Source organism: Pteropus vampyrus, unplaced genomic scaffold (assembly GCF_000151845.1).
Source record: "Pteropus vampyrus isolate Shadow unplaced genomic scaffold, Pvam_2.0 Scaffold1, whole genome shotgun sequence".
Classification (NCBI taxonomy): Eukaryota; Metazoa; Chordata; class Mammalia; order Chiroptera; family Pteropodidae; genus Pteropus; species Pteropus vampyrus.
In genome coordinates, this window is record NW_011888782.1 from 2,390,519 (window position 1) to 2,416,422 (window position 25,904).

General features: G+C 36.1%; 1 protein-coding gene and 1 pseudogene across 1 annotated transcript in view; one reads left to right on the top strand and one right to left on the bottom strand.

Annotated features, from left to right (window-relative positions):
• Positions 1–83: 83 nt before the first annotated feature.
• On the bottom strand, positions 84–202 carry LOC111736438 (annotated as a pseudogene).
• A 5,648-nt stretch (positions 203–5,850) lies between these two features.
• MRPL3 (mitochondrial ribosomal protein L3) overlaps positions 5,851–25,904 on the top strand; it is a 40,299-nt gene continuing 20,245 nt past the window's right edge. Inside the window, exons 1-6 of the mRNA XM_011376359.2 lie at positions 5,851–6,110; positions 7,134–7,321; positions 8,325–8,416; positions 10,337–10,435; positions 17,082–17,181; positions 19,262–19,322. Of these exons, the coding sequence (XP_011374661.1) occupies positions 6,019–6,110; positions 7,134–7,321; positions 8,325–8,416; positions 10,337–10,435; positions 17,082–17,181; positions 19,262–19,322 (632 nt within the window). The 5' untranslated portion in view covers positions 5,851–6,018. The remainder of the gene's footprint in view (positions 6,111–7,133; positions 7,322–8,324; positions 8,417–10,336; positions 10,436–17,081; positions 17,182–19,261; positions 19,323–25,904) is intronic.

Genomic DNA, 25,904 nt, shown 5'->3' on the forward strand with positions numbered 1-25,904 from the left:
TTTTTAGGCAAGGCAACCCTTGGTTGACCTCACAGATTGCAAGGACCTTGTCAGCTTGCAATCCCTTATTTTTTTATTTTTTATGCCTACGGCACCTGGTCTTCCTAGGTAGTCTCCTATCCAAGTACTAACCAGGCCTGACCCTTCTTAACTTTCAAGATCAGATGGGATCGGGCTTGTTCAGGGTAGCGTGGCTGTAGATTGACTTGGAGTTTTAAAACGAGGCTTCATACCAAAAATTCTTTTTTCTTAAACTCGAGTAAATTTTAAAATAGAGCAGTAAATTTTTTTTTTTTATCTTTACATCACGAATGGTCCAAAATCAAGGTCTGTTTATTCTAGAAGTTACCAGCATATAGAACTTTAGGCTAAAAGGTTTATCTTAGTTTTCTATTGCTGCCATAACAAATTACCACAAACTGAGTGGCTTAAAATGATACAAATTTATTCTTTTACGGTTCTAGAGGTCGGAAGTCCAAAGTGGATTTTACTGGGCTAATATGATGGTGCTGGCAAGGCCACATTCATTTTTGGATGCTCTATGGAAAAATTTATTTTCCCACTTTTTCCATCTTCTAGAGGACACCCACGTGGATTCCTTGATTGGGGAACCCAACCTCCTCCCTTCCTCCATTTTCCAAACCAACAATAATAGCAGACAGAATCCTTTCCACCAGCCAGGAAGTTTCTTCAATTTTAGGGGCTCGTATAATTGCATTTAAGCTCTACCCAGATAATCCAGGATAATCCTGAGTGCCTTTGCCTTAATCACATGTGCAAAGTCCCTTTGGCTACAGCAGAACACTTTGTAGGTTCTAGGCATTAGAATGTTGATACCATTATTCTGCCTTCCACAAGAAATTGCACTAAAAAGACTGGAAGGGGCCTCATCTGGACAAATCCTACTCCCTTACCATCTCACAGATGAAAAGACAGAGAGGTGAAGTGATTCAGTGTCACACTGCTAGTTAAGTTTAGAACGGAGGCTGGATCTCAAGTCTCTTGACTTTGAGTCTAGAATTCTGGAATTCTGCTGTTCCAAGTGTGGTCTGCTCACCAGCAGCATTTACATGACCTAGAGTTTATTAGAAAGGCACACTCTCAAGTCTCACCTCATACCTATTAAATCAGACTCTGCATTTTAGCAAGATTCTCAGGTAATTCTTTTGTATATTTAAGTATGAGCAGCACTGACCTGGGACATCACAGAGCCTTCTGTTTCTTTCCTGACTTGAAAGTTGTCTATGATTGAATGAGAGACTATCTCAAGCAGTTTGGCCTGATTGTTCTCTCTTGAGCCCTATTGATCCTGATCCAGACTAATCGGATCACTAAAGATGCAGACTTACCACTACCATCCCCAGTCCTTGTTTATCTGGGACAACCTCTGGATGCCAAGCTGAGTGTCCTGAAATTGTGTCATATGACTCTCTCTTCTTGGGAGAGAGGTAGTAACAGGGCTTTGAAGCACTTGTACTCAGGAGTCTGCCCGCTTGGGCTCAACTCCTGGCTTTGCCACTTACTTAAAGTCTGTGACCTTGGATGAGCTGCTTATTTTCTCTGTGCCCCAACTTCTCACACTGTAAATAAGGATGAGAATAATAGTACCAACTTCATAGTTGAGGAGTAAATGAGTTAATATATGTAAATCACTTAGAATCTTCCACTTAGCAAGAGCAATGTGTTAGTTATTTCTCATTCTTCTGGGACCCCTTCCAAGTAGAATCAAAATCATAAATGAACTTAGTCTCTAGGAATTTCTCAAGTCTGTATCTTCTGGGATCAGAAGGGATACCCTGACCATGGTTCCAGGTGACAAGAGTATTCACTGGTCCAGTGCCATGCTCCAGCAATCAGAACTACACTGGCACCAGAAGCTAGACCAGGGAGAAGGGGCTGTCCTTGGCTGAAAGCTTTTGGTCTTCTGGCATGTGATGCTCCATTGTCTGTTGCTAACATTTTTGTTCAGTCATCAAAGAGCTTTAAAAAAATGCACATGGGTCTAATTACATAAGTTTCAGAACCATTCTGAATACAAGAGAGGGGAGCAGGATGCTAAGAAACTTTAAACACATCACTACATGGCCACACTGCATTTTAAAAGGCTTTCTTAAAGCCAAATCTATTTCCTTTCTGGTCATCGCTTGGAACCTTAAAAGCTAGCTCACTTAGGAATTTATATATAAGCATTGTGCTTTTAAAAACATTATATTAAAGTTGAATATTATAATTTGGTCTTATTGGAGGATAGTGAAGCAGAATTCATTTTCTTACTGAATGAGCATCTATGGATTTTGCAATATGGCCTTTTAAGCTTTCTATTCCAGCCAGCCACAGACTCTCGAAGTTCAAAATTTCTTAAAGTTCATTTTATCTATTTCCTCATCCAATATTTGACTCACCTTCATAATATCTCTACCCATTTTTAAATATGCTCAATTCTCTTTAGCAAAATGGAAGAAAGCCCAGGGTAATTTAATGGTAAAATTCTAAATTTACTTTAAAAATATTTTTAATTTCAAGAATAAGGCATGTTATGAACTAAGAGACAGCATAAATGAATATAAAATGCAAATTAACCAACAATGAAAAATTTATTATTCTGCGATAAACCAATTATACCGGAAATACTGCAAACATTATAAGAACTAACTGAAGAGCCTAAAGGCAGGAACACATAGAGAGGACATTTCCAATAAACCCTTGGTTTGAGATCTACTCCTTTTATGATGATTCTATTTTATTGGATATGGCTTTAGAAATTCAGAAATGCAAGTATTCTTAATGTTTTATGTAATAAGGAGAAGACTTATTATATCATCTTTTGGTCTGAATTAGAGGAGTAAGAATTATGGAATTAGTACAGTAAGTCCTCACTTAATGTCGTTGATAGATTCTGTGACTTTAAGGGAAAAGACATAAAATGAAATCAATTTTTCCATAGGCTAACTGATATAAATAAGAGTAAGTTCCCACAACATCTCATCAGTGTTATAACAGGAGGACGTTATTCAAGGACCTGCTTTACTAAAAAGAAATCTTGGTGGTTATTTTTGTCCAATAAAGAATTGAAGTCCCAGAGAGGCAAAATGGTATCAGGGTTCCAGGGCCTAGGGCGGTCTCTGAAGGATGAAATCAGAAATAATGGGAAGCTTGAGCTCAGTACCTAATCACCTGAATGAAGCCCTGGCTGGGCCCCTCAAGAACAGGGCCTGGCCCTTGCCAGTTAGTAGCATACAGCAGTGACAGAATTAAGTATGATGACACCTCACAGCCCCAGTTCACAACTGAAGACATGTCCTGTATAAAAGCAGACTAAGCACATTTTGCTTTGATTCAATTCAATGCCTGCTGAGTGTTTCATTGACTCAACATCCCCATTACAGATCAGGAGAGATTTGGCAGTAGGGGCAAAGATTAGTCTGAATGACTGCCTCCTCAATCCTCAAAGACCACTGTGAGTGTTGCCTTATCGCTTTTCCTCTTCAGCAATAAAGAAATTCCAGTGCAAAGATAGTAACATATTCGTCATAGATAATCAATGAAACAAAGTGGCTAAGAGCACAAGCTCCATGGTCATAATGCCAGGATTTAAATCTTGGCTCTACCACTTAGTTGCAGAGTGATCTTAAATTGTGTAATATCTCCGTGTTCATTTTCTCAACTGTAAAAATGCAGACTATTATAATATTATCACATGGGATTGCTATTAAGATTAAGTGAGAAAAAATACTGAAAGAGTGAAAATGAATCCTCTTAGTAATGAGACTGCAGTGTTCATACTGTAATGTCAACACAATATTTCTAACATACCATATACAAGGCCACACTACTGCTATAAAATGACTAACAGTTCCTTCTTCTGAGTGATTTCTGCTTTCTTTTTAATTAAATCTATTGGAATAAAATTACACAGGTTTCAAGTGTAAAATTGTATAATACATCATCTATATATTGCATTATGTGTTCACCACACAAAATCAAATCTCTGACTGTCACCATATATTTGACTCCCTATATCCTTTCCTATCGCTCCTCTTGCCCTTTTCTCTCTGATAACCACTAAATTGTTGTCTGTGTCTATGAGTTTTTGTTTGTCTTGTTCATTTGTTGCTTTCGACTTTATATTCCACATAAGTGAAAGCGTATGGTTCTCAACTTTTTCTGTCTGACTTATTTTGCTTAGCATGATATTCTCAAGATCCATCTGTGTTGTCTGATTTCTGCTTTCTTACCAATATCATCTCTGGTCTCCATAACAAAATTTGTTCTTCTTGCCTCCATAACAAAATTATTGAAATGTGCAATTGATGGACTGCCCTTGCTTCATTCATTTCAAAACAAGTCCCTGCTTCCCTGACACCATCTTAAAAACACCCAGCATAAGTCTAAATCTTAGAATAAGCCCCTCCCTCTCATTCCTATAGAGACATCCTCAGGTGTACATACTCTTTGGCTTTAGTAAGCTAATTAAACTTAACCTTGTTTGATTTCAGGTGTGCTGGTGGTCTTTCATAGGCTTTCACCATACTGAGCACTTACTATAACATACTGTATGCACAAGAAATGCTACCTATTGGCGGTAGTAAGCAAGTCTTTGTTTTCCCCAACTTCTTCATGTAGTATATCTCAAGACATGTTTGTTCAATGAAGGGCCATACATAAGTAACTAGGAAGCCATGCAGCACAGCTAGGTAAAAGAGATGTAATTTTTCTGCCAAAGTCCCGTGTTATTTGGAAGTTCCCAGGGTAATTGACACAGTAATTGATGCAATTGGAAGAGCAAGCAAAGCAAAGATTTTGAAGTCCAAGTAGTAACCAGGAATTGACCATTGCCTGGAACTTTTAAAGCAGGTTAACCATATCTCTAAGAAAAAGAGGGAATTAAAATAGCTAAACTTTAAAGTTATTGTTTCTGAATTTCTACAAACACCTATTTGACAAATGAGGAAATGAATTTTTGGAGTAGTGGAATGAGTGCCCAAGGTGCTCACATGATTAGTCTGGGTATGGAACCTAGGACAAGGACTTGTTTGTACAAAAGGTATATTAGCTACCTATTGCTGTGTCACAAAGGACCCTCAAACTTAGTGACTCAAAATAAGAGTAATCATTTATTCTCTTTGATAATATCTTCTGGTTAGGAACCTGTGAGTTCTTTGGCTAAGTGGTACAGGCTCAAGGTCTTTCATGAGTTGCAGTCATATGAAAGGTTGCCTGGGACTGGAAAATCCACTTCCTAAGTGATTCGCTCCTGGGCTGGAAAATTGATTCCTCTTCATATGGGCTTCTCTACAGGGCTATTGAAGTGTCTTCAGGACATGACTGCTAGCTTTCCCCAAAGGAAGCAACCCAAGAGACCAAGACAAAAGTAGCAATACCTTTTATGACCCAGCCCTGGAAGTCACACATCATCACCTTGGCCATTCTAGGTTAATACACGCCACCCTGTTTCAATGCTGGCTCTGCCCATCTGCCAGATGAGCTATTTTAGGCCAGCTCCAAAATTTTCAATCTGTGTTCCCTCATTTATAAGGGAAAAATAATTTCCTTTCAGGGCTATTTTGAACTTAAGCCAATATAAGAATATTAAGCGCTGCTTAGTACAATGAGCTACGCCACAAAAGGCATTATCTAGAAGTGATTTTGCTTCCTTAAGAAGCCTGACCCTAGTACGCGTCTAAAGTTTAAACTCCAAATATCCTTTTTTTTTTTTTAACCCCTTGAGAGACGACTCATTCCCCACCCTCCCCACCCTAACTCGAATCCAAAGTCGGACTATTAAGAAGGCAGAACTCTAGTTCTGGGAGCTGACCCCGGTGCCCGGAGTGCATTGCGGAACGGACCGGAAGTAGCTGTCGCGCTCTTTTTCCGTCCCGGATCGCTTCGGCCGACAGCCCGCAGGACGGCTCCTAAAGGGGTCGCGGCGGACACGTGACGGCAGCGTGGGGACACTGTGAAAATAAAGCGGCGGGGTCCCAGAAGTGTGGCGACCCGACCCCTCTCTCCCGCCCCTTTATGCTTGGTTGGAGGCTGCTGGCTCAGGCTGGCGCCCAGGTCCTGGGCCGCGGCGCAGGGTGCCTGGGTGCTGCTCAGAGCTCGGGGAACAGGTGGGTGTGGGCGAGAAACAGGGTTTGGGTGTGTGGTTCCTGCAGAACTGCGGCTTTAAGCAGTGGCATGATCTGGCACGGAGGAGTCTGCTCTAGATGGAGGAGGAAGGAGCTGTGTCCAGCTGAAGTATGGAAGAGTAAGGAGCGTTACTCTAAGGAAGTGCCCTATAAAAGACTGAAAGAGTGATTTTGTTTTTAAGGCTTATGAGCCAGCGACTGACCGCGAGCATTACCAACAGCAATAATATCTGCCAGTTAGCATTTTCTATGTACTAGATGCTCTTTTAAGTATATTAGGCACCTTAGTTCATGTACCCTCACTTGAGAAAACTATCATTATGTTTTACAGATACTGTAAAACATAGTAGTACCATTATTCAGTTTTGCAGATAAAACGAAGGATTGGAGAGAAGAAACTTGCCAAGGGTCACTTAACTAATAATTGAAAAATTGGGACTCTAACTTCAATCTACCTGATTACACAAGGAAGACAACAAAAAGCTTTACTTCTTTTCTGCCACTATGTGCAAATATTACCTCCTTCCTGACCTCAGGCCCATAAGGTCTTTTTTGGCTGTTAAGCTAATCAGCGATCATGTCTTTTATGGATCTTTTAAGTTTGTACATCCGGTTTCTTCACTCTGAGCGTAGGCCATGTCATTGCAGGGAAGAGGTGAGCTTATTAGAGAAAGATCAGCATTCCATGTTCTGCCACTTCCACTGGATATGAACTATTAAGGGACACGTTCAGATGAGTCAGTGACTTCTGTGTCTAGGAAGGAGTTTTGTTCAAAAACTGTTTATCCCAGAGGATAAGATGAAGAACTTTTCCTCCAGGGTAATCATTAACAATTAAAATGTGAGCCCCATTATTAGAAGGAACATGAGGAAGAAACAACTTGCACAGACTCCATACCTTTTCCTAAGGCCCTGAGGACACTTTCTAATTTATGTGACCTCCCTTCCCTATATTAAATAGGGAAACTTGAATTGTGATTTGTTTTCTAATTTTTATTTTTACAGAACAGATATCTGGCTTTTGATTAGAAGTCTCCATGGCAAGATTGGTGGTACTTGGTGGGATGAGCATCTTTCTGAAGAAAATGTCACATTTGTTAAGCAGTTGGCCTCCGATGAAAATAAAGCCCAGTTAGCAAGCAAACTGTGTCCTCTGAAAGATGAACCATGGCCTATACATCCTTGGGAACCAGGTAGTTATTTTGTATATGACGAGTTCTCATAATTTGTGGCTGGCACATTCAGAATTATAACTATTTGATAAATTTATCATCTCTTGAATTTATTTTTCGTGTCTGTTTCTTTGTGGTTTGGTTTGCAAGTTTATTTCCAGCATCCTATTCTGTTAGTGAATGTCTGATGACAATCAAGACTTCCTAAAGAAGTTGTTTTGTATGTGAAAGGAGAACAATTCTGCATACATTTTCTTGTTTCCTTCAGAGAAAAAAAAGAATACAAAAATAAGCCAGGGAAGAAAAGCTAAAAGAGTATGTTCTAAATTGTAATGTGTCACACAGGTGTTTTCAGTTGAGATATTTTAGCACTCCAGATTTGCCCAGCGTAACCCCAGAATCAGCTCTTTGTACCTGGTAGAATGCTAAACCCATGTGTAGATGAACCAAAAATAAAGCCTTTCCTGTTGAGAATGTGGTATCTGGTTGGGGTTTATTTTAGCAGTTGAATTGTATAGTGGCCAAATGTTCTTAGTGGAGCAACTTTATCAATTTATGTAGCAAATCTGAGTGTCATGAGGGAGGCCAGCATATTTTAGCAATATGACCACTTGAGTCATCCCAATAACCCCAGCTAACTTCTTAGAATTTAAGTGATAGATGTTTTCTAGTTAATAAGGTCGGATATAAATTGATACTAGTAAAGCAATACATAATGATGGATTTGTCATGCTCTCTATTAGCATTACTATTTTAAAACCAGAATATTTTTAACTATTTTCTTTATTTTGCACAGTTCTCTTATATTTGTTACTTTTATGGAGATTGATTGAGTACCGATATCTTAGGCATGGTTGAAGGTATGTCTGTAAGGAACATTTGTGTTTTTACTCTATGAATATACCAGAATGTTTCATATCTGCCTGCTCCTTATATTGAAACCACAATTTAGAAATACTATTGCTTGATGTTGGCAAATAGTGAAAAAGCTTATGTTAACCTTTATTTACTTTTCAATTGCCAGGTTCCTCTAGAGTAGGCCTTGTCGCAGTGAAACTAGGCATGATGCCTTTATGGACCAAAGATGGTAAAAAGCACGTAGTCACATTACTTCAGGTAAGAAACAGGAATCTGTACATGTGCCAAGATCTATTTGTATCCCGAAACGTTTGTATGCTGAAACATGTAACTGTGTGGTGAAAATAGAGTAATGTTGAGCATAAATAGTAATAAAAAAAACTTTACTTCTCATGGTTTCATTGAATATTCTCAGTCTTGCCTGAGTGGTGGCCTTCTTAATACTGGCATGGGATAACTGAGGCAATTAATAAAAAAAGATTGTAAACTAGCTTCTCACAGATCTAGTTTAATTCATAATAATAATAAAAAAAAATCTCAGTTCCACCTTATTTTCATTTATGGAGATTTTTCAACTCCAAATTACAGTTTTGATCTCTTTGTTAACTCAGAATGTAAACTTTCTAGCGAAGTAGCATTTTGCTCTCTGAGATAAGGTAAACTCTAATGGTTAAGAATGTGGGCCCTGGGACCAGAATGCTTGGCTTCAAGTCTTGGTTCTGCTGCTTCCTAGCTGTGTTTTTTGGAGCATTGTCCCTCATCTGTAAAAGATATAACTTTATTATGTAAAAGAAATAGTTACAACCTACCTCAAAAGGTTATTGCGAGGATTGCACAAGATAATAATTGTTAAACACTTAAAAGGTAAAACATGTTAAATGTCCAATAGATGTTAGCTGCTGTTGTCTTTATCATTATTATAGAAAGACCACTGGTAAAGTTAGGAGGCCATCATTCCCCAAATCACTTTGGACATCTCAGTTCATTTTGGGGGTCCAGCCTTAGACAAGTGATTAGGCAAGTGATGGTAATAAAAATGAGAGCTATTGCACGTAAGTGCTTAGACTGCTAATAGACACAGGGAGCCTATGAGCCTTAGTAAATTTTTATTGACTCTGAATGGTCAAGGATAGGATTATAGTTTTCTATAACTCTAAGAACCTTTGGGAACTTTCAGTAATGACTGGTGGTATTGTAAATTGGTATGACCACTTCAGGAAACAATTTAATATTATGTGGTAAAGTTGAGATGAGGAACCTCATAGTCTAGCAATTGCACGTTACTAGAAAACATAAACAGGTGGGCACCATGATAACTGTACAACAGTATTTATAGCAGTATTACTTTTAATACTCCAAAAGTAGAGGTAACACAATTGTCTATCATTAGTAGAATGGGTAAATAAATTATGGTGTGTTCGCATGATGAAACGCTGGATAGCATGAAAATGAACAGAATAGAGCTACCACAACAATGTGGATGAACTTTACCAATACAATCATGAGTGAAAGAAGGTGTGGAAGGGTACATATAATCTGATTCCATTTAAATAAAGTTTAAAAGCAGGCAACACTAAACTACATTATTAAGCAATACTTTCAAAGGTAATATAAAGAAAAGTAAATGATTACCATAAATGTCAAGAGTAGTGGTTATTTTGGGGCTGTGCTTCTAAACTTTAATGTGCCTCAGAATCACTCAGAGGGCTTATAAAGCACAGAGATTCTGATTTAGTAGGTCTCTGCTGAGTCTGGGAACCTGCATTTCCACCAAGTTCCCAGGTGATCCTGATGCTATTTATCTGTGGACCATGCTTTGAGAGCCACTGCTCTAGGGGTTTTTTGTTGTTGTTTTTTTTGTTTTTGTTTTTGTTTTTTAAATGGAGTGTTTGGGAAGAGACACACAGACATTTGGGAGATTTTGCTTATTAAATGAGTAGTGATTCCATGAGTATTTTCTCTATAAATACTCAATTTATTATATGTTTGTGTGTTATGCACCTTTTTATGTGTTGTATTTGACACTTTTTTCCAAAGGTTATCTGTGTTTGGTGTTAAATGAATGATAAGTAACTTTAGAGAATTCCTAATTGTCCTAGGGCCTCAATGTGGCTGGTATGTAATGTTAAAATGTATCTTGGCACAGACTTAGTTTTATTTAATATTTGTTTCTTTTAGGTACAAGACTGTCATGTTCTAAAATATACTCCAAAAGAAAACAATAATGGAAAAATGGCAGCCCTAACTGTAGGAGGAAAAACTGTGTCCCGTTTCCATGTAAGAATATATTTTCATTCTTAGAATAGTACATTTCATTAGTTTCAGATCTGAATTCTTTAAGTTCTGAGCATTTTCCATAGCCACAAACTTACGTTTATCAATGAGGTAACTTGTGGATTTGAGAGAAGCAGTCTAGTAGATCTACGAAGCCCAGGAGTCGTAGAAACTGAGTTTGTCCCAGTACCTCCCCTTGCTGTCTGGAACCCAGTGACTACCCTATAAACTGCAGTATTTGCCATTTATAAAATGAGAATAAAAATACTGCTTATGTAAGAGATTTGTTACCAGGATTACATGAGATTTTTCAAATGTGCCTGGCATGTGATAATAAATGGTACCTATTTGGTTATTTTGTTGTTTTATGTTTAATTTCAATTTTTTTCTAAATTGTTTCAACAGTTGACTCCAACAGCTTGTGAGGGTTAATTTTGTATATATAAGAAGGAGCTTTCAGTATCTGGGAGAAAGCGGTATACAAACCCACATCAGATTTTTTTAATGAAGCATTTTTTCCCAAGTAGAATACTAATAGAATACTGAGTTTGTAGTTTAAATTTGAGAAATCTGCACAATTAGTATCCTTTTTTGGATCACTAAAAGCAGAGCATACCTTTCTAGAAATAGTGATGGTTTTTACTAATGTGTACTAAAACATCTTTAGGTCTACTAAAATGTTACTTATTTCTAAGATAAATGGTTTTTATTGTAAATTGTTTATGAAATGAACATAGGTGGAAATTAGGATACAACTTATACTATGCAACTTTCAAAACTAGCAAGTGCCTATTGTGTGTCTCCTGTTTCCTTATCATAGTTAAATTTTATTGAGCACTTATTATATGCCATGTACATATCTATTAAGCCTTTACATTTATTATGCCTTTACATCTACATAATAAATGTAAAGGCTTAATAGAAATGTAACTTTTTCAGCCTCTGAGGCTAAACCAGGGCCACCCGCTGGTAAGAAGTAGAGTGACAAGCAGACTCCAGAGCCTTTCTTAACTGTGTCTTGATATCCACCCTCTGGGAACACATAGGCTAGTGGGGAAGAGGGACAAATAAGTAAGCCATCTCAATATAGCACAAGCACAGAATGGGAGATGGCAAATCCTGTTTGGGCAAGTCCTCGGAGATTTCACAGTTTGGAGACCAGAAAGAAGAATATGTTAGATGCATGCCAGAGGGAATGGCCTCTGCAGAAGCAGAGACGTGGAAGAGTTACGTATGCTTGGAAAAAGTGTTGTGTGTCTTGATCTTGGTGTGCGGGGCCAGTGGGGCAAGGTGGCAGAGGTGTGACTGTCAGGATAGAGGGCTAAGGAGTTTAGACTTTTATCTTCTAGACTCCAAGGAGCTTTCTGAATTCTTTAACCAGGGCAGTAACATGGTCAATTTTTTATCTTTGTTTACTAAATCCTTAGAATCTGGATGCAGGGAGGACATTCAGAGGGTTGTTTTAAGCACTAAGGGAGAGTTGATAAAGGTTTTTGAACCAGGGCAGTTGCATTGGGCTTCGAAGCAGCAGGGACATGTAAAAGACTGGTGAGTTTGAATGTATGGTGAGAGGACTCAGGCATAGAGCTGTTTCTAACTAAGCAACTGGGTCAGTGCTTATGCTATAATCAGTATGGACAAGGAAAGAGAAACTTTGGAGGAAAAATGTGTTTGAGGTGTTTAGAGAAAATCTAGGTGGAGTTTTTCTATAAATAATGATATATTGATCAATAAATTGGTAGTGGTTGAAATCATCAGATTCTTATATTTTAACAGGATTATGGGCCATGTAAGGCCTGTCTTATAAGTATTACTTAGCTATTTTTTGCATATTATGGTAGTATGGTTTATTTTTCATTAAGGTTTTAAAGCAGTTTCTGTTCTGCTATTCTTGACAGTTTATTGACTGATAATTTCAGGGTTCAAATAATTCCACAGTAACTAAAAGGACAATGAGATAGTTATGAAAACTTTCCTTAAAATGTCAAATGTTTGCATTTATAACTGTGTAAATAGGTGCCAGCCTTCACCTGAATCATGTGAATAATTCTTTGGTTTGATAGATACCACTGTTTTCTGATTGATTGTATTTCTGTGTTTTTGTTATGGCTAGCACCGTCATCTTTATTTTCATTACCAATTGTGTCTACCCACAACTTTACAGCCTCGGTATTTGTAAATCAAGCTTCATATAGGGCTAATCCATTCTGCTTCAATAGATCTGTAAACATTACTTCCTCATAAGTATGAGATAGCAGAAAAACAAGTGGGCGTGTGATCAGAAGAGCTAAGTTCTAATCCTAATTTCTGTCATTAGCTCCTTTATTCCACCTTTTTGAACATCTATTTTCTTACCTCTGAAAACGGAATTGGACTTGATGGTCTCTAAATGCTCTCCTAGTTGTAAAAGGTCCCACTTTGGTTCTCTAATAATTTTCTTTTCCAAAACAAAACAAAAGCTCTAAAAAAAATGTACTTGCCAGCCTAATTCATACTGTCTTACTTAGTGATGAAGATGTCTAACAAAATTTTATTAACAATACTAATAGCTAAATTATTACAGAAATGATAGCTCCACACTTTAATATTTGGGACTCTGATCTACATGTTTTAAGCTTTATCTCTTCAATGAATATATAGCACAGCAGGTGATTTGGATGCTGTATTCTTACGTTGTGGGTTTTAATCCACTTATATAAACTTTTTAAACTATCCAGTATAGGTAGTGCTACATAGGCCCTTCTTATTCTTCTAGAGATAAATTTTCTAGGTCCAGAAGACATATATTACAATATTAAGAAAAAGTTTTGTCTTCGAATGCCCTTTCTTCAGAATGGTATGTGAAAATGAAGTTTGAGAATTCTTTATAAGTAAAAGTTTGATTCAGAAAGGAAAACAATTTTCAAAACTAAAAGTATACAAACTTCCTCTTGCATATTGTAACCCTCAGAGAAACTACAAGTAGATTGATTATAAAGAGTTTGTTTTATTAAAAGAAAGACCTATGAATGAAAAATATCAAATAGTTAAGCATTCTAAAATAAATTGATTAAATCAATTTTACTGATAATGAAGCTAGAACTGTTATTTTAATCTAAAGAATTTATGCTTCCAAGAAATTAGACTACTTTGCTTCTACTATTTTTGTACCTTATTATAAATAAAAACTGATGTTGGTACATAGTATTTTTGAATAAGGAAGTACAGTGGCCTTAAAAGTTGATTAAATCATTTCATCTTAGGAGCAGAGAAGCATTTTCATTGTGAGAAGGATAATTGCAGAGAACTTTGAAGAGGAGGAAAAACACAGTCTCATAGATGGAATTATCCAAGTGTGACATTGCTGTCAGTCTTTTAAATTGCCTTTTGAAATTATTTATTTGGAAGGTTAAAAAAAAAAAAAAGCCTCTGTTACATTACTGCTGGTTTCTACTCATCTTGAGCTTTTGTTTTTTCACACAACTGATACCTAATTAGTTTTATGATATTTTGACTTTAAAAGAAAAAAATTAAAGTATTCAATTTTAGTGAAATTGGAAGATAACTATGTATTACTTTTTTTTTAATGTCTCAGACTATAGTTATTTAAGTCAAGATGTTTATCTTGTCCATTTGGTATTACTGAAACACTAAAAGATTTTTCAGAAGCCTCCTGGTATATTTAAAAATTGAAAATAATTAAATAATAGGCTTTTTAAATCACCAGGTAAAATGCATGAATGTCAAAAAATAAAATTGAAGTCTGTTCTAAAATTTAAGAAATCTGAATCTGATATACCAGGAAAATAATTTTGAGGTGCCATATTTTTAAATGAAACCTTTTGTGTTTGCTCTTTTTGTGGAAGTGAGTATGACTGAGGATGAAAAGCAAGGGCCTTGATAAAATGAAGTTGAATGTTAATCTTAGATTCAGCATGTGGGAAGTGAAACCTTAGAGAATGACTGGAACAAATTTATGTTTTCAGCCTTTTGGAGGAAAAGATAGCTTCTTGAGGAAATTTTTTTGAGGTACAAAACAAACTTTTGTGGACATCCAAAGCAGAGCTGCTCATCATTTGTTGCACGGTCCCACTTGAGGGCTCAAGGGAGATTGATTCCCAGGAGGTTGTGGACTGATCCAGAAATTCAAATTCTGTGTCTAAAGGCCAGCACCACCCAATTTCATGTCAACTAAAGACAGCCTGCTCAGTAAGTTATAAAGAGGCACTCACAGCCCACATTTTAAACTGAAATTAGCAAGTACCTGAAGTTTGCCGCATAATCAAATATTATAGTCTGCAACTAAGTCTAGCCATACATATACTCCATTGGATTTTGTGGGGAATGGTGCTTTGTTATCAGTATATCATCAGTGTTATCTTGAGCTGATTAGAGTTTTTCAGTTGCTGCTATTTTTGCTTTTTTGATTATAAATTACTGTTGTTTTATTATATAGTAGTTTAGTTTCTTGTAGATTTATCCTGTTTATTGTGATCATTATTTTAGGCCTATAATTTTTTAATAACTAGATTTAAAGATAGAGGCCGCACACTCTCAGGCCACAAACGGTGATGTCGTGTGCCAAGAACTGATGCAGCAGCAGTAAGAGTGGAAAGATAGGGTGACTTGGAGAGACAAACCAGATCTTTCCTCAACCTCCTGTGTCTTTTTACCATTCATTTAGCTCACTTTTGCAGAGACTGACTTGCTCCTGTCCTTAGTTCTAATGTTACAGACACAAGTGAATAAACAGATGCTACCATCCAGATGCTCACAGGCCAGCAAGGATACAGGCATGCACATTTTGATAAATATAAGGTAATACGGATAATAATTGAGATACATGCAAGGTCTAGAGGTAGCATCGATGAAAGAGCAATCTACTCTAGTAAGGCTGCCCAGGGAGAGATCCAGACAGGAAATATCACTGGAGCTGGGACTAAACATGTATTTAACTAATTTTTAATGAGCTTTAGAATTGCAGAGTGGGGAGGAGATTATAGGTTAAGAGACTGGCATAGGCAGCCACAAGTGGTAAGCATATGTAGAATACCATAGCTCATGGGGGGTCTGCTGGTGCTTCATTTTTGATTAGAGGGGAAGTTGAGAAGAGGAAACAGCAGGAGGATAGATATACCTGTGTTGGCTCAATTGTCATTAAAGAGGCACCCTTCACATCAGGAAATATAAAATGGTACAACTTTTTTGGCAAGTCTTACAGCAATCTATATAAAGAATCTTAATTTAAAAAAAAAAATACCCAGGACATTGTGGTAAGGACGTAATATGTCCATAAAGTTTTCTATTCAAGGATATTTAAAATAGCAGACAAAAAGGTGGAGGTGGAGGGGAAAGAAGATGGCAGGACCTACCAGGAGCTGGAGACAGCAGCAACTAAAGTCTCTGCTCTCGAAAAGCTTACATTTTGGTGGGATTGAGAGTAAGACAAGGAGGCTGTTTCATAGAAGATAAACAATTAAAGATGAAGAGAAGTACTTTGAAGACTAATAAAGTAGGCTAAGGGGATTGTGAGTGACAGAAGGTGGTGCTGTTTTAGAGTAATCAGGAAAGGTAAGTTGATGTTGGGTTGGAGCCCTGAATAAAGTGAGGAGCAAGTCATACACAAATCTGGCAGGAAAGTATTCCAGGCAAGGAGAATACATGTAAAGGACCTGAGGCCATTGTTTAAAGTGTTCTTGGACTAGTAAGGAATGCATTGTACCTGAAGAAGGGTGAGCCAAGAGAAGAGCAGTTAATGAAGTCAGATTGAATAGAACCTCGTAAACCATGGTAGGGACTTAGGACTTGATTCTGCAGGAGATGGATGCCACTGTAGGGACATGATGTAGCTTGAGTTTTAAAGGAAATATGCCAGCCTGTAGATGGAGAACAGACTAGGGGGTCAGGGGTGGAATTTTGGAGACTAGTTAGGAGGCTGTTGAAATAATACAGGCAAGAGATGGTTGGGTGGGGTGAGAGTGAGAAGTGGTTGATGTGGACTGTATTTTTAAAGTCTGCAGAGATTGCTGATGGATAGGACATGGAATGTGAGAAAGAAGAGAGTCAAAGGTGACCATAAGATTTTTGGTACAACAGAAGTATGGAGTTGCCATTTATTGAGATTTGGAAGACAAGAAGAAAGCAGGATGGGGTGGGGGATGGGGGTGAGTTTAACTTTAGACATGTTAAACTTGTGTTGCTGTATGACATCAAAGTGAGATACTGAGTTGGCAGTTTGGACATATGAATTTGTAGTTTGGAATAGAATTTGGGATTGAATTTAGAAATGTGAGGTCAGTAGCATATGAAGAAACCAAGAGTAGTTACTGGAAACCAAGTGAAAGTCTTTCAAGGAAAGAGTGGTCACGTGTGCCAAGCTTTGCTGATAGAACCAATAAAATTTGTATTGACCATGGAGTGGTCAAATACTAGATATGAGCTGCACTAGATATGAGCTACACTGTGCGCCTGGTTGCATTCTACATATAATGGATTATAGATAAAAATCTCACCTTTAAATAAGGAGAGTAGGGTGCTCTTTGTTCATTAGGAGAACAGAGTGCTCTTTGATTTGTCTTCTGGTGTGTTAATAATTTAGTTTAGATCTCTGTGCATTAAACTTCACCTTTAGTATTCAATGTGTTACTTATGTATGCTGCTTTTTCTTTAGAAATCTGCATCTATATTGGAATTTTACCAAGAACTTGGATTGCCACCAAAACAGAAAGTTAAAATCTTTCACATAACAGATAATGCTGTAATTAAGCCAGGTAATCTGAGTTCAAGGATGGGGGGAAGTAAAAATACCCAAATATGTGATTTGTTTAATGTCAGCCCTTTCAATAAAACTGAATCCACAATACATTTATTTTTAAATATAAAATAATTTCTGATTTAATTACTAGGGACAAAAGTCTTTTTCTTTTTTCAGTGAAAAGAATTGTAGAGAACTTTTTGTTTCCCATCAGAGAGGGAGAAACACTTCTGTTTTTAACGTACAGCGAGTTTTACATTTGAAAAGTCACGCCAAACAAATACACTGGCTTTTAAAATCTGAAGTTTACTGTTTGTAGGCTGGCATTTTATTAAGTGGAGTATAGCTAGACTCTTCCTGAGATATAAGAATTTGAAAAAATATAGCCCGAAATGGGAAAATGATTGACTACAGCACCTCCCTTGATGTAAAGATCTTACTTAAAAATTTCAACGAATTTAACCTAATCCATGGAATCTCAAAAAGTGAGATTAGGCAATATGATTATATTGGTTCATATAATGAACAACATTTTGATATCCTTAAACTTCAGAAAAGCTCTCTAAATCTCTTGAAATTGAGTTTTAACAAGTAGACAGTAGAAAGATGTTTTGAAATTTGGTATTAATATCTTAACTTAATTTCTTGCAGTAAAATACAACTGCAGTGGACCGTATTAATTGGAGTGACAGAGGGTCAGCCTTGATATGTTAGAATGAAAGTATTTTTTGAAGTGCACATTTTGCAATTAAATAGAATTAAACTAACAAATGTAAAAATTAAGTCCACATTAACTTTTGCTGTAGCTCAAACCACGTGAAATTGTTGTTTTTGTGGGTAGAAATAGTTAAATATCAACAGTTCAGGTTGTTTAACCTTATAGAAATTCATTGTTAATCTCTCCTGTTTTTTCTTAATTCCAGTGTTTTCTCTGCCCATACAAATTTAGGTTAGGTCCTACCTTAAAGGATACTACCCTCTGAAATTCTTTAGCACTTTACTCCTTGTTATACTAAGCAGGCAGCTTTCCATTACATTCTCTAGTACATTAGATCCAGCTTTTTTTTTTTTTTTTTTTTTAAAGAAGTCTTGATGATGTAATGTTAATTCTTCACCTAGATAATAAATTCTTGAGATCAGGGCCCATGCCTTATAATACTTTTGCATTTCTAACTTTACATATTACAAGTTCCCTATAAATATTTAAAGATTAATTGCCAAATTAAATAGTTCTCGTGTTAATTGAAAATTTATATAAACAAAATATTGTGACGAGCTTTGAGTTACAAAATTTCTTTAAAAAACACATTTTCCAAGTGCATTTAAAGTAAGATTTAATTTACATACAACTAGTTTTGGAAATGTTAAGTATATAAAATTAGGGGAATCTATAATGGCAGTTTTTTGGTATTACAAATTTCTGGGCATATCCTAGGATAACTATTTTTATTGAAATAATGACCAATCTACCAAAAATATGATATATAGGGCTTATGATATGATATGGATGTCATACATAACATAATTATTACCCAGAGAATGATGGGCCTGTATTCAAATAATTCAAGTTTCTATTTTAGATATGTTATCTCCAATGAGTAAAAAAAGATTTTATGTAGTCCCAACATTTTTTATTTTTTTATTACATTCTGAATTATTACATTTTTATTATTATCTGAAATAGGAAATATACTTTGATTCAATATATTATTACTCACCCAAATAACCAGGAATCATCAAACTCGTGTATTTACCAGTAGGAACACTGTTATAGTATTTGCCCATCTCGGCTAACACATGTTGACTGCTGTAAAGGCATGCTGTCAGCCAGCCATGGTCTGTTGGCTCATTCTAGCACTGTGTCCCTCATACTGGGGCATATTGTTCTTTAGCCATATACAGTCAATTAAAACATGTTTATTGAACAGTTTTATTATCTTATAGTTGATGTTTCTAATAACTATAATTGCAGAAGAGAATCTCCTACCGTTTTTGAAATCTGATAATCTGAAAGTCTTCCTAGATGTTTATGTTTAGTGAAGTTGTTTCTGGGCAGACAAACTTTATAATTGATTTTTTGTTTTCTTTTCATAAAGGTACTCCTCTTTATGCTGCTCACTTTCGCCCAGGACAGTATGTGGATGTCACAGCCAAAACGTAGGTCCACATAATAGGTTTTCTTTTCCTTTTCTTTTCCTCATATATTAAAAAGTCAGTGAATAAAAGATAAGTAACCATTTTTCTTATTTATAATTCTAATCTTTAATATCATTTACTGTATTGGTTTTTAAAATGCATTGAATTAGTTGTATGTGAAGAGTTCACATTAGGTTACAGCTTTTAAACTGAGATGAATGCTTTTTGAAATGGGACTAAGAAAAAGGTCACATTACTTAGGTTCTTCGTGGGCTGGGCCCACTTTTGTTTTGAATACCAAAGACTATATACAGTTCGGTGGTAGAATACATATGCAATGCTAATGGAGTTCTTTTGAGATTATTGTATAGTCTAGGAACTGGTGGTTCTTTCCAGTTCTAGGAAATAGTTAAATTAGAAACTTTATACCATTTGTGATAGTGGTTGTTGTGCTTAAGGTTTTGTAACTATTAAAAGCCTATTAGAATCTGGAAGAAGAAATAGTATTACAGTATAGGCCTCTTAAGTAGCATGGCATTATCCCTCAGAACCAGATAAGTAAGATTTCTATAAGAGCAAAAAATTTTTTATACTTAAACAAGGGTTTAATTTGGTAGAAATCAACACAGAATTGTCACTCTAACAGGAATGCTAACTTTCTTTGGGCAGTGGTAATATTGGTACTATAATTTTTTTATACTTCGCCATTTATCAGATGGCTTAAGATAAGTTTAGTACTGGCTACATGATCTCTAGGAAACATTTAGATCTTACAGAAGTAATTTTTCAAAAATCAGTTGAGGTTACCTCACTGTGGAATGAAGTAACTGAGCCCTTATATATGTTTATGTAGAAATTGTTCAGTATAGGCTATTGGAATCCACATAACCTAGGCTAAACTAACTCTAAATATCAGCTCTTCTCCATTCCTGTTTCTTTTTCTATCAAGACAGATGATGATTTTACTATATCTTTATGTGCCTCAATTTTCTTTTTGTCATTTGACAAAATCTGCTGCCTGTGTTCTGGGAATATTCTGACTAGGAACCATTTGAAAGTGAGCAGTGGTCCACAGTTGCTCTGGGATAGAAATCCCAGTCAGTGTTATGATCAGTAACTGAGCCAAAGCACCTTTTGTCAGAGGAAACCTGATGAGTGCCAGCATCAGTTTCCGTTATGCAGTCAGATTCATTTTCATTTCCACGTTATTATTGCCTACTTTCAAATGTAGGCTGTTGCAAACAGCTTCTAGGTGCCTTTACCTTTGATTAGGTATTTAGAAGTGGAGTGAGATAGATTGATGGTAGAGTGGGTCCTCTTTTTAGGGAGATTGTGAATCTCTCCCTTTTTTTCCCCTACGCAATTGTCATGGGCTCTTTTCTACTTACTGGGGCCTCGAAAATCACTGGTTGCTTTGTAACTTTGTTTATTCTTTCTTCTCATCAAGAACTCAAAATATTGGCACTGTAAAGCTTTGATTTGGTTAATTGGGGAGTGTGTGCTGTGAATCAAGATTATTTTACTTTTTAAATTTTTAAGTTATTACATATAAATAAAATACCTCACAGTAATTCTTGAATTAATACACAATTAATGTTGTGTGGATTCTGTTACACATTTTATAGGATATATTGGATATTCCAAAAAGCCCTGAAAAGTCAGAGGCCTTTGTTAGCAGATGCCTTGTGACAGGATTTTTGATGGGATTTGAATTAGAGCCTAGCTTTTCAAATGCCTGTGCTCAGTAAATGCTTTCATTTCATATGCTACTGTCAGGTTTCCTTTGCTTCTTAAAAGTTATTTTTTAAAACTTCAGCCTTCTTCTTGTGAGTATAAAGTGGAAGGGGAAATGTGTTACTTTTGTTTGTGTTTTAAGATCATATACTTAGAAAACAGTATTATGTAAAGCCCTGTGCTAGCCTCAGGACTGGATAGCTGGTGAGAGCTAGGAGAATAACTAGCCTTGGAATCTAAAGTAGTTGACATCAAACTCGAGAATGGAGGACCTTCATTTGAGAAGATCCTCACTGTGTAACAGTTGGCGGGAGGGTTACTTCCACAGATGTGTGCACTGAACTCTGGTGTACATACCTTTACGTGGTATTACCTGAGATCAGAATGAAATGGACTTTATTTGAGCTTTCACTAAGTGTTTCCGATGACTATAGCTCTTGTAGCTGGCATATTATTACTGCCTCAAGATGTTCGTAAGTACTTGTAAATTTGTAGGCCTCTGTCCTTCTCAGGTGGAGCTGTTTTGAATTCCTTCTGGCTACAGCATTGGACCTCAGCCACATACAATCCTAGTTGCTGCTGTCTCTTCTCTGCCATTGACTTCACCGGGTGGCGGGGATGGGGAGTAGTGTTGGGGAGGGGAAGGGGCGGGGGGGGCGGTGTGTGTGTTCATTTGCCCATCTTCTTGATTAGTAACCCTGTTTTACAGTTGCAGAAACTAGAGAAAAAAATCGTAACCCTGTTTTACAGTTGCAGAAACTAGAGAAAAAAATTGTGTAGTGACATGGTTAGATCAAATGATGAAGGATGTGGATTTATAGGCTAGAGCATTGCTTGTAACACTTGAGTAGGTCTCAGAATCTCTAGGAGGGCTGCCGAACAGATTACAGGACTCCAACTTCCTCCCATTTTCTGTTTCAGTGTATCAGGAGTAGTACCTGAGAATGTGCATTTCTAACAGGTTCTCAGGTGATATGGATGCTGCTAGTCCAGGGACCACACTTTGAGAGCCACTGGGCTAGAGAGTAGTCAAGCACTCATCAGTGGAACCACTTTTCCTCTCCACTCTTTCACCCAGTACAGAATCCTAGTGCCCCTAATTCTAATCAAATGATAATACATTAATGTCTGTTTTAAAACAAACAAGTTTAATCAACCCAGTTTCAAATAACATCAATAAAACTGAGCCTGTTTATTACTCACATTTTAGTTAGTACCTTTTAAATAGTGGGTGAGATGGGGCGTGACTGTTGATTTTATCCTGAACATACAATGTTTAGCCCATTGTTAGCAGAAAATGGAAACTTGGTCCCTTTACTAATTGGCTTCATCAACTTCTTTCCATTAGAAAAGAGAAAAATCTCAATCTCTAATTGAATTCTTCATTTTTCTTATGTTATAATTATATTTAATTGTAAAATCTATGCTTGTATTGAATGTTTCAAGTTTTTCTACCTTCAATTTTAATTGCTGGATTAAACGTACTGTAGAAATAACTAAATAAGAAAACTTAAAACAAAAAGAATACTATCTAATTTAAGAAAATAGTGCTAATAGAATCCATCTACTTCAAGAATGAAATTGTTTGCAGACTTTTTTTTAAAGTGACCAGTGACCAACAGTAGCATCCTCTTCTTGAAGACTTCCTTAAATTTTTAAATATTCCTGCACTGGGAAATCTACTTACATTGAAAGATACGTTGTGTTTACCTGTGCTGGATTTGATTATAATTCTCTACATAAATAAATTTACCAGTGTCACTTTAGAGTGTGAAGTAAACATAGATTGATCAGACTTCATTTTAATTTTTACTTTTATACGAGTAATAGTTTTTTATGGTCTGAGAATACAAATTCAATTTATGTTACATGAGAAAGATTTTTTTCACCTAATATATAAAACCATTCTAGCAGAATAATTTTTTACAATTTTATTAATAGATCATAAAACTCAGTCTTTGAAATATGGCAGTTTTATATAATTCATTCTAAATAAAAATTTTAAGACTACCATGTATAATGATGTGTTCCCCACACTACAGCCACCACCATCACTGCACCCTAGTACCTTTAAAGTTTATAGTCTTATTCTGTAATGTTGACTATATTCCAGTGTCCAGCTTACACAGTTTGAATTTAATTTCATTTTTAATAAGTTACTTTGTTTACTAGTTTTTCAAAGCAGTAAAATTTTAAGCGTGTTAGTGAAACAATTTTCAAAATTAATTATTAAACCATAGAAGAAAATAACCTCTAGAAAAAATCATCTTAAATCAGTCAGAATGAACGTCTGTTTCAAGATAAAGGCTAGAGTTTGGAGGGTGGTATTTTGGGATTATATTTTGTTGGTGTTTTCCTTTAAAATTTTTTTATGTTAAGCATTTATAATTGCCTCACCTTTACAAAGAAGCATTTTTTAAAACTCAAAGTCAGTAAAATGAAGGCCTAATTGGGGGCAATATAGGGAGTAGCTAAAAGCACGCATGCCATCTGTTTCTCAGTAGCTCTGTGGCCTAGACAGCTTTCTTAACCACTCTGTTGCCTCATGTTTAACATGAGAATAATTATAGCACCTACTTCTAACCATTTGGTAAAGATCGAATGAGGTAATACACAGAAAGGTCTTAGCTCAAGGTCTGGCACAAAATAAATACTCGGGAGTATTGGCTACTATAACTATTATTGATATTACTGCTTTTTGATTTGTTTCAGCTTTTAAAAAGAAAAAAATCTGTTTTCTTCAATAGGAAATACCTTTTTAAATGAATAAAAAACATTAAGATATTAGGAATTCAGCCGTGTTTTCTAATGTACCACGTTATTGCCTTCTTACTTTAGACTGTCTTTGGTGTACCTTTACAAAGCACTAGGTAATTTTAAGATTACATACTACCTGCTACATCTAGACTCTACAGAGTAATGATGATGCCCTTGAAATAGCTTCATGCCTCTGATTTGCTAGATATTTTTATATTTTTTGCTCTATTTCTCAAGAAGCAGTATGATCTGGGATGAAAGTATGTCCAGATGCTTCCACTTACCAAGGATTTGACCTTGGCAAGTGGTTTAACTTGTCTGGATTGAAATTTCATTATCTTTAACATAAGTGTGTGGGACTAAATGGTTTCTAAGATTCCTTTCAATTCTAAAAATCTGTTTCCAAAAAATGATCCCTTCAGTTTTCCAAAAGGCATAACTCAGCCTTATCTATATTAATGAAGAAATAATACATAACAGTAGAATCACAGCACATGGCAATATGGTTTTCCAATCTACTGAAAAAAAGGATATGCTGTAGACCTTCGGAAAACTGTTAATGGGTTATTCGAAGGTTGTTTTTTTGTTTTTGTTTTTTTTTTCAGAGAGCAGACTGAACTCTGGACAGCACATGTGTTCTGGATTTATTTAGGCTAGCCAGGAAATGCTGCCTTTTATAAGAGGATTCAAAGGAATCACTGCACACTTGACTCTTTGTACTGTTGAATGAGCTAGATTTGATGTCAGAAAGCTGTAAGCAGTGCACTGTTAGCAGTCACTTGCTGATAGAAATGTTCCCAGATATCGAATGGATTTTATGGTTTTTAGACAGAAACGGAATACTTACATTTCAGGCTATGCTGTCACAAACTCATCTAGGGAGTAACAGCTATACAGATATTTCATGCCAGCTTTTAACTATATATGATGGAACGAACAAAGCAACTGGAAAAGTCTGCTGTGACTTATTCGTGGGCTCAAGAGCTATACATAACTGATCAAATAGGTTTAGACAGCAATACCAAATTGGGTAGAAGTTGACTCCCAGAGTTTGTAGGGATCTTTGGTAGAGATGCTTTATCCTTGAGATGAGTGGAGACGAAAGTAGATAACATCTGGGTGAATTTTTTGAAATAAGAAGCTATAATTAAAGACTAAAATGTTTGGTGCCATATTAGTTCATCATAAAGTAAAAACTAATGCTCATGGAAATAGTAAATTTAATTGATAGAGCCTTTTATATACATATAATTTAGTAAAAATTGTCCTTTATTTATTTACTGAAATTTTTTTATTAAAACCTTCTTGGGTGGTTTGAATCTAGAACATAACAAAGGAGTGTTAAGTTATATGCTACAAGAAATTCTTTTGATTGTTGGTTTGGACATTTTGGCTAGGAACTGACACGAGTCTCCATTTCCCTGTGTTCCAGTGTAATGTTTAACCATAGAGAAGCTGGTTTTAAATGAATGATTTCTTTACCTTCCCACCCCCATCTCCATTTTCATTTATTAAATATAAAAATATAGCCTGATCTTGGGGGCATCCTTAGAGAAGTCAAGAGTCCTCTTTTATTTAGTACTCAATTACTGGTTTTCTGAGAGATTATGTACAAGTCACTTAAACTTTTTACAGCATTAGCAGCTGAAGAAAGAAAGTTAAAGCTTAATTTGGAAATGGTTAGGATTGAAAAATGTATTTCCAGTATGGATTTTGGTTTTTCTAATAAGATAAATCAAGTACTTTACAGCTGATGCAACATTTGATGACAGACATTTTTGGTTCTTTTTAATGGTAATTGTGGAAAGATAGACAGTGTAGCAAGAAGGATGTTTGAGGCAAAGGGAATAAAATGAGCACATGGAAGAGACTGGCATATTTAAGAATTCATAGAGTAATCTGCTACAAGTAGATCTGTGATGGACAGTGTTTGCAAAGGTAGGCTAGACCCAGTTATAGAAGGCCTTATATACCCCAAGCTAAAGAAACTGCTAAGGAACACTTAAGATTGTGGTTTAGTTTGTGTGCTTGTTTTTGTTGTTGTTTCTGTTTTGTTTTTTAGAGCAGGAGACAGCATGTATGATAAGCTTATTGTATTGAGAATTTCACTCT